The 9,821-nt window shown below is 43.1% G+C and overlaps 1 protein-coding gene across 1 annotated transcript; it reads right to left on the reverse strand.

The window, feature by feature from the left end:
* Positions 1-127: 127 nt before the first annotated feature.
* Positions 128-9,558, reverse strand: gtpbp4 (GTP binding protein 4). Its single transcript, XM_074688596.1, has 17 exons — positions 9,404-9,558; positions 8,237-8,407; positions 8,031-8,134; positions 7,664-7,800; positions 5,768-5,868; positions 5,589-5,681; positions 5,317-5,508; positions 5,145-5,210; positions 4,977-5,066; positions 4,705-4,815; positions 4,534-4,611; positions 3,709-3,760; positions 3,516-3,616; positions 1,337-1,534; positions 1,184-1,249; positions 939-1,082; positions 128-791 (listed from the first exon to the last, which is right to left on the reverse strand). The coding sequence occupies exons 1-17, from the start codon at positions 9,449-9,451 to the stop codon at positions 639-641; spliced, it is 1,905 nt and encodes a 634-aa protein (XP_074544697.1). The 5' UTR covers positions 9,452-9,558; the 3' UTR covers positions 128-638.
* Positions 9,559-9,821: the final 263 nt, after the last annotated feature.

The following is a 9,821-nucleotide window of genomic DNA, read 5'->3' on the forward strand; positions in this document are numbered from 1 at the left end:
TTTGCAGACTTAGCGTGAGAACCCACCCAGATTTTGTAGCAATACGACATAAAACACAGGATTTCCAGAAAAAGACCATTACTGTGATGAGCAGACGAATACAGGACATGCATTAAATAATCCAAAGATGGGACAACCTGGCAGACTGGGGTTAAGTTCAGGTTTTTATTTTTATTCCTCTCCATTGTTGATTAATGTTTCTCAAAGGGAGTCTTATAAAGGAATCATCACTTTATCCAAAATGAACCCAACATTTCTGGAGCCACATAGAGACTGTAAGGCATCAAAGATTACCCAACTGTTACTACCAACATCTGAAACTTGTCTAACAGTAAATATATCAGTTAAATTACACATTGACAGGTCATCTGTTAATCAGGGTCCAGGTCTGATCTTAGGTAAATGCAGCAACAAATAAAACACGAGCCATCACAGACTTTTCGGTGAAGTCGACGCGTTTCACAGACGAGGCTGTTGATGGTTTTTGAAGTAAGGCCAGAATTCAGACGTTAAACTCTGAAGACAGAGCAGCAGATATCTCATGTTTTCACTGATACAGAAATGTGGATAATACAGTCACATAGACCATCTCTCCTCTTCTCATCATCACTGTGTCCATCAGTCCAGAAAAAGCAGCTCTATCTGCGATCAGTGTTCCCAGACTTCCTCTTCCCGGCCAGGAGGTGTTTGGGTTTGAGGTCGAACACGTGTCTGTCGGCTTCTCCCTTCTTGCCTTGGCGGTTCATGCCTTTCTGGGAGTTCTTCATCATCTTCTTCGCCTTCTTCGCCATCTGAGGAGCAAAAAGGGAAGAAACAGGAGGAGACTTTCATCAGGTGAACTCAGAGGATGTGCATGATTGAGTTACTCCATGAAAGACATTTTATTTTGAAGGAGAATAACAGACAGGTATCTGCAAGGTTAAAGCAGCATCTCTTACTTTTGGATCCCGTAAACCGGACTGGTCTCGTGGTGGACGGGAGGCGCTCTGGCTGCGGGTTTTGGAGGTGGGAGGGGCTGAAGGTTCGCGCTTACGCTTCTTCGTGACGCTCCGAGACCGCCGGGCTTGTTGGGCGTAGTGGCTCTGAGAGGAAAAGAGGGAAATATTCAAACTTTCTGATCCAAACTTTCTTCTTAAACGACAGATGAGTCGATGTGAGGCTGTGATCTGAAGGAGAAACTGACCTCATCCTTATCGGTCATGTCCAGACCGAGGGCGCCCATCTCCTTCTCCAGCTTCTTCCTTTCCACCTGAAGCAGTTAAAGGATCATTTAGTAAAACCGTAAACGAGTGCTCTGAGAGGACAGCTCCACCCACGGCGGCCCAGCTCTGCTCACCTTGGTGGCCGTCCTGGGCATGCGGGGCCCGTGGATGTCCTTCTCCTTCGACTCCACGACCAGGAGCTGCTTCTTCTCCTTGATCTGTTTGGCCAGAGCGCGGATCTCCTGCATCTCTTCGTCCTCGCTCTCATCATCTGAGTCGTACTCCCCGGCTCGCTCCTTAAGCTCCTCCTCCCGCTCCAGGTCCTCCAGTTTCTGGAATTGAAAACATCAAGATGTTAAGATCAAGGAGAACTACGGGAAGTCTTTGTATCCTCTCCTGGGAAATTCCCAGCCATGTGAAGAAAAAACTCAAAATTTACAAAAACTACGTCAAAGTTTTCACATTTTTCAGTCTCTCCTCCTCTGCCTGTATCAGTGCGGCTCTGTAGGGGGAGGTAGAGCATACAGCCTAACCTAACAGGGCTGAGCTTCTGTCCACACAGACTTCTCTTCCTATTTCTGCCTTCCTTTCCTCTCTTATTTCTCAAGTTTCACTCTATTTGATCCTCTTCTTTCAGGTCAGTGGCAGCATGAGGGGAGGTAGAGCACACAGTCTGACTTGGGAGGGCTGGGCTCAAGCACATGAGTCTTACCTTAACTCTGCCTCACCTCTAACACATCTCATTTTTGTCTCTTTTCAATGCTCTACCTAAATGAAAAAAATCAATATGGGAAGGTAGGGCATACAGCCTTATCGACCAGGACAAGGCTGACAAAGACACTCTTTGACCTGTTTCAGCCTTCCCTGTCCTTTAAAGAGTCTTCTCTTCATTTTCTATCTTTTTGTCTTCGTCTTGATGAAAACAGAGATCTTAGTGAAGGTAGAGCAGTCAGTCTGATCTGGCTTGGTTGAGCTCTAAACCAAACAGACTCCTCACCTTGACTCTGCCTCACCTCTAACACATCTCTCCACAGTTGTCTCTTGTTTGTCTCTTTTCACTGCTTTACCTAATAGAAAATAACTGAATATGGGAAGGTAGGGCATACAGCCTTATCTACCTTGACAGGGCTGACAAAGACGCTCTTTGACCTGTTTCAGCCTACCCTGTCCTTTAAAGAGTCTTCTCTTAATTTTCTTTCTTTTTGTCTCCATCTTAATGAAAACAGAGAAATTGGTGAAGGTAGAGCAGTCAGTCTGATTTGGGAGGGCTGGACTTAAGCACATGCGTCTTACCTTGACTCTGCCCTACCTCTAAGACATCTCTCCACAGATGTCCTATTGTTGTCTCTTTTCACTGCTCTACCTTATGAAAAATAACTGAATATGGGAAGGTAGGGCATACAGCCTTATCTACCTGGACAGGTCTGACAAAACCCTTCTTTGCCCTGTTTCAGCCAACCCTGTCCTCTAAAGAGTCTTTTCTTAATTTTCTTTCTTTTTGTGGTTGTCTTAATGAAAACAGAGATCTTAGTGAAGGTAGAGCAATCAGTCTGATTTGAGAGGGTTGGGCTCAAGCATATGAGTCTTACCTTGACTCTACCTCACCTCTAACACATCCCTCCACAGGTGTCTCTCATTTCCGTCACTTTTCACTGCTCTTGAATGAAAATAATCAAATATGGGAAGGTAGGTCATACAGCCTTATCTACCTGGACAGAGCTGTCAAAGACACTCTTTGCTCTGTCTCAGCCTTCCCTGTCCTTCAAAGATTCTCTTCATTTTCTATCTTTTTGTCTTCGTCTTAATGAATACATGGAACTTAGTGAAGGTAGGGCAGTCAGTCTGATCTGACCAAACAGACTTCTCACCTTGACTCTGCCTTTCCAGTTATTTCACACACCTCTACATTGACTCCTCTCTCTTATTTTTGTTAATGTTATCCAATCTTTAACCTCATTAAAACAGATGGGAGGAGAAGGTAGAGCATACAGCCTGGTCGACCTGTTGTTAAAAGAGACTCCTCACCTTGTCTCTGCTTTTCCTGACCTCTTCCTTCCTGTCTCTGGAGTCCTCTCCTCTGTGTTCCAACTAATTTTTACTCATCTTTGCTCACATCAATGGCAGCAGGGGGAGGTAGTGCATACAGTGACCGCGCAGAGCTGTACTCACACCAGACTGCCTTACCTGTCCCTTTTCAAACATCTTTCCACAGACTCCTCCCTCTGTTTTTTCTTTCTTTTCTCCCTCTACCCTCAGAAATATCAGGGTTTAGGGACAGGTAGGGCATACAGTTACACCTGATTGGACACTAACCTTCATGATGTCTGGATCGATGTAATCAGCGATGTTGTGGCCCTCCCACACCTCCGGGATCCTGTCATGCTTCTCATCGTCGTTCATCAGATCCCAGTATTCTTCACAAACAAATAAAAACACATCAGCACCGCACACAGAAAAACACACACACAGCTCCCATAAACCCAGCCAGGCGGTTTAAAAATCTTACTCTGTAGGTCCAAAGTGTAGTCGTCGCCAAGCTCCATCTCCAGATCTCTCTCCTGAAAGAAGAACAGAGGGTTTGTCGTTACTGAGCTGCAGCAGAAATCTCATCTTCTCTTTCATCCTCTTCATCATTTTATCCTGGATGTAGAAAGATTTACACTCGTCAGAAGCTCAAAACCCAAATAGTGGATGTGATCTGAGAAATTTAAATCAAGACTCTTCTTCCTGGTACAAACTCATCTGGAGCGGGGTCGACCTCAGACTCTTTTTGGGCGTCATTAAATTTGAGTGAACAACGCATCATAAACCCCGGTTTGGTACGGGCTGGATCAGTTAAGCCTGGTCCTGTTTGCATTTCCACAGCCTAGCATGCCCCCTTGTGGTTGGCAGCGTGTAAGCTGGATGCCGATAGCTGCATCAGTTACGTAACAGCCTGACGCCTTAGCAGCATGACACAGTTTACCCCGCAAATAAATCCAACGAAGAAGAAAAGGCGACACAGTAAACAAAGAGCAACGATGAAGACATCCAGCAATGTGTCGCTGTCACACAGGAAGTGACCATTCTTTCCACCAATCAGCAGACTGCAGTGTTTCTAGCTCCACCTTCTGGGGTTGGATTGGTTTAGTCTGACACCGCAATAGAAGAGAACCAAAAAGTGGGATGATACGGGTCGGTAATTTAGGGGTTTTGCACTCTGAGGTTGATGTAACTGGAGTAACCAAACGCAATCTAAGGGATAGAGGAAGCAGGGACACAGTACACGACCCCCATGGTCCTCCAGATCAGGCCCCAGACGCTCTGAAACCACCTGAGAGCAGACACGTACCAGCTTCCGTTTGGGTGCGTCCACCTCCATGGCCTTCCTGCGCATCATGGCTCCCTCTGGGATGAACGGAGGCCTGACCTGTGGCCAATCACAGCAGAAGGAAGTCTTTAGTAGAGTGAACGCAAAAGAAAACTACCAGCCCCCCTCTCCTGAGGCAGCGGACACACTGACCTTCTCATCTCTCTTGGTGGGCATGGCCAGGTGCAGGCGGTTGAGGACGTCGTGGACCTTCTTGCCCTTCATCTTTGTCTCCACACGCTCAGCGAGGAGTCGGTCGCAGGCCTGGAAAACAGAGAGCGGCGTGTTGTTAAGACACAAAAACACGTTTGTGCCATAAAAACTGTTTTTTTTTTCCATCCAGGAGGAGCTCATCATCACAAGATCATCATTTCAATCAATTATTTTTCTCTACACAAAAATCAACAGAGACCTGCAGTCCTCACCTCAGTTTTCACCTGCATGACGCCCTCCTCGGTCAGGGTGCTGGTCTCGATCACAGACACTCCCTCAGCGGAAAGGTCAGCGAAGATTTTCTGCCACAGAGAACACAAACGTTAAAGAAAAACCCTCAGTCCAGCACACAGACGAGGCGTGGGCTGGAAACCACTCACCTGGTTCTCCTCGGACAGCTCGTTGATCTTCTTCACGTCACACTTGTTGGCCACGATGATGAGAGGCTGCAGAAGAGAGAGAAACCAGATCAGTGTTGACTCAACGTGAGGAGACTCCTTCATTTCTTCACAGACGCTTGTCATTTCGGCTGTGACGTTCCTGGCGTCTGACCTTGTTGGCGAACAGCGGCCGGATGTTGTTGAAGAGCTCCAGCTGCTCCTGCAGGGTGTGGCCGCACTGCTCCGACACGTCCATGACGTACAGCACGGCCGAGCGCAGGTGAGCCAGAGCCGTGATGGCCTGCATCTCGATGGTGTTCCTCTCCTCCAGGGGGTGGTCCAGGATCCCTGGGGTGTCCACCACCTGCAGACCAGCACAGCTCTGAGCCCAAACACTGAACCGCTAACCAGCACTCAGACAAACAGACAGCTGCAGCGTCTTACCTGCCAGCGCAGGTATCTGTAGTCCATGTGACCCACGAACAGAGACTTGGTGGTGAAAGCGTACGGCTGGACGTCCACATCAGCTCTGGTCACCTGTCACAGAAACATTTCAAACCATGAGAGGAAAATCAAACTGACCCCATCATCGAGGATTAAGCTCTGAACCGACTCTCTGTTACCTTGTTGATGAAACTGGACTTGCCCACGTTGGGGTAACCACACAGGAGCAGGGTCCGGGTGTTTGGGTCGATGGTCGGCAGACGGGACAGATGCTGACGCACTATTCAAGAGATTCAATAAACACACTTTGATTTTTATGTTATATTTTAACTTATTTTAACCCTTTTATTTTATTTTATTTCTACATTTCAGTTCAGATTTTTGAATTGGAGTTTTATTCTTTGTTTAATGCTTTTCCTTTTATTATCCTATTTTAGCTGATTTTATTATGCACCTGATGTTATACTTTCTCATTTTACCATATTATTTATCCAACTTTTATTCTATATTATTTTATTTATTTATTTATTAACACATTTACTTATCTTACCCTCTATTTTCAAGTATTTTTTATTCATTTATTTATCTTTTTTACTAATTAATTACTATTTTAGTTTTAACTCCTGTGTTTCCTCATTTTAATTCAAGATGGCGTTTCCTCAGTCCTCTAATTCTTATTCTGTTTTCTGTCAGAATTTCCTTTTGATGTCTTTGTGTGTGTGTATATTGGATGTGGTTTGGGAAAGGGGGTGATTGCGGGGGTCTTATGTTTTCACTTTTTTCAATTATGCAATTTTCTGCTTTTTATTCCACTTGATTTTATTTCATTTTATTCTATTTTACTTATTTATTTTTTGTAAAGTACAAATAAAGTTTGATTGATTGATTGAAAATAATAAAGTTAAGCCCAGAATAGCTTCGAGAATCAAGGTCGGCATCCTGGAAGTTTGTGGAAACTGGCTTAGAGCCTTAACCCTTTATCACCCAAGTATCCCAGAGGCCTCTCGGACTTTTAATTTCATTTTGTCCTTTAAAGAGTCAGAGATCATGCCTGTGGAGCTTATCTGCTCTTCTTTGAGGGACCCTTTGAATTTTTTCTCTTGCCCAAATAGTTGAAGAGTTACGGTAATAAGAACAGCTTACATCAGTTGGTCCCTGTGACTGGACTGAGCATGAATTCCTACGCTGTGCCCAGGATATCTCATCTTCTCATCTTTAAAGAGAATTTCCTAACTAGCTCAAATGGTTTAGGGGTTATAGTAATTTAAAGAGGACTTGAAAAATGGGGATCTGGGATCCCATGGTTCTCAAAACTTTAAGAAAAGTATTCCAGAATGTTGCCCTAGAACAGCTTTGGAACCAAAGAAAAGAACTCCAAATGTATGCCTCGAAATGTTCTGAAGGGAAAGAGAATTCTTATGACATGTCGCTCTGAACGGCTTAGAATACAAAGAAAATATTCCGGAATTCTGCATTTAAAAAAAAGACTTTGAGATCAAGACCAGTGTTCTGGAATTCTAGAATAAATTGACTGGTAGATAAAAGCATGTATTCTGGAATTTTGGCCCAGAATAAGGATATGTATTTAACGTTGCTTGGTAAAGCTTTGAAGATTAAGATCCGTCACTCGAATTGTTCGCCAAAGTTGCTTTGAAAATAAAGAAATATTCCAGAATTTAGTCATGAATGGCTTTGAAGATAAATATAAATATTTCAGAATTTTAACCCAAAATAGCTTTGTAAGTAAAGAAAGGTACTCCAGATTTATGCCTTAAAAGGTTTTGGATGTAAAGAGAATTTTTCTGGTATGTGGTCTGGAATTGCTATCCTAGACAACTATTATAAATTGTAAACAATAGTGGGCCTAAAACTGAACCCTGTGGTACACCCTGTATGGATTTGTAGCATCTTTGATGCAAGACCTGTAACTGAACAGCCTGGATTCTACCAGAAAGTTAGTAAGCCAAAAGATCAAAAGTAGCTAAGGCCTGAGAAAAGTTGACAAACTAAGACAGACAGCACGGTTAACCTTTTAGGTTAAATTTGAAGATAAAAAGAAAATAAATCTGCCTTACCTTGTTCCAGATACTCCAGACTGGACTTCTGACGTTTCAGGATGGTGCACATTCGGCCCAGAGCTGCTCTCTTAAGCTGTTTACACCGATACAGAGAATCTCCGTACTTCATCAGTCTCACGTAGTCCTTGGCAACACTGAGGAGGTCAAAAAATAATTTATACAACAGCTGCAGAAACAGAGGAAGTCTTCAGGACACACTCTGGTTTAGTTTTTTATCAAATGGTCGACATCTCTTCATCAGATACGTGTTTAAAAAATAAACCTGAAGGAGTCTCCAGTTAACAGGGTCGCTCTTTAAACTGAAACACCCGTCAATCTCTGTCATGGCTTTTAAATCCATCTGCATGTTAACAAACATACTTACTTATCAATCAAGTTCTTGGCGATGTTTATCTGGCCCAAAGCCAACTTATAATGATCTTTGTCGTACAACACGTTCATCAGGTCGGCGTAGAACGGATGGATGTCCTAAAGGAAAACAACACATCACCGTATTTAGCACCCTGACTGTGACACATCAGGTTAGAAACACGTTAACTCTGAGCAGGAAGGATTTCTCTGGGCACTTACGTCCAGCTTGGGGAAGTCGGTGAGGATCTGAGTGAGACGGTCGTGGTAGTTCTGCTGGGTGAACTTCACCTTACGCATGTAAAAATGACGGATTCTGTGGATCTGGTAATGTTTGTGTACAACTGTGGGCGTCTTCCTCTGGGTTTTGGATAAAGTGATGTCGATGAAATCCTGCGAAGGGAACAAGAGTCATGTCAGGGGACAGTCAACCCAGTTTTCACTTTAATTACACAACAAAAAAAATTAACTGCTCTTGATTCAGATATCTCAGATGTCTCCGTGGGTTGTACATTTTTAACTTTGGGATTAAATTGTGGCAGTGTTTGCAGTTTTTTTGTTATTTTTAACATAAACTCAACATGCAATTTTTTAGAAAAAAGGCTTTTGCCTCATGAATGTTTTTATTTCCATTATGAACACTTCTTGACTTCTTTTAAAAATGTTTTACACAAATTAAAAAAATCTGGCCTCACTAGAAAAATACATTTTCCTCTATTTACACACTCACAGTCTCGTGCACGCCTACGTTCTCGCGAGCACTGCCAAACCTCATTCACAAATCTATCACTTTAATATAAATGGGATCCGTAAAAGAAAGCAGGAAGTCAATGACCACTTTTGAGTTTATGCCAACAATTTATCTGTAATGAAAGTAAATTCGGCAGTAAAGTCACACATATATCAGCTTGTGTTTTTCACTAAAGAGCCTTTATTTCTGACTTGACTCCCCAGCTCGACAGAAACACTATTTAAAATGACATCACAGTAGAAGAAACGGGGACAGGTTAATGTGATTAAAATGAGAACTGCTTCGTACATGGCTTGAACCCTGGCTAAGACAGATCGTGTGAAATCTTGAATGAAGAGAATTTTTAACGAGGTTTGGCGTTAAATCTCAGGTCAGCTGTGATATCAGCTGTGACAGCAGTTAGATCGGACAGAGAGTAAAGTCTCTTTCTTTCTCGTCTCTGTCCCTGTTTAATATATTTTACACAAAACATTTAGTGTGTAAACACTCGGTTTTCTCACTACAGCAGCTCAGCACGTGTTTTCTGTCCCATCAGTCCCTCCATGTTTCTATATCTTCTCCTTCCTCACAGCGCGGCCTGATAAAACAGGTAAAAACACCAATCCTCAATAACTCCATGAAAGTCAAAATAATCTTACCTTAGCGGTGGGAACCACCATAATCTTCTTAAAGTTATAAAGTGCCATTTTGTCGACACGTTGTGGTCAGCCGACGGCACGGGGAAAGGAGAGCTCCACGTTCCGCGAGGACCGGAAAAGACGCTGATGCTACTTCTGCAAGTTTTCCACACAGCGCCCCCTGTTGGTCGAATAAAGAATCAGAATCAAAGTCAAAATCAAGTTTTATTGCAAAGTACATCCTGCATTTACAAGGAATTTTTCTTGGTGTGTTGGTGCTGTAAACTATCAAGAAAATAATGAAGAAGCAGATAGAAATATAGAAAAGGTTAAGGTATAAAATACACAAAAATGTGTATCGAAAAAAAACCCAGAATACAATAAAATAAAAACAAATTTAGGAATATTTACAGAAAAACAAAATAATAACAATAATTAT

This window comes from Halichoeres trimaculatus, unplaced genomic scaffold (genome assembly GCF_033239565.1).
Source record: "Halichoeres trimaculatus isolate MK-OKI-2021-1 unplaced genomic scaffold, fHalTri1.1 fHalTri1_scaffold_15, whole genome shotgun sequence".
Classification (NCBI taxonomy): Eukaryota; Metazoa; Chordata; class Actinopteri; order Labriformes; family Labridae; genus Halichoeres; species Halichoeres trimaculatus.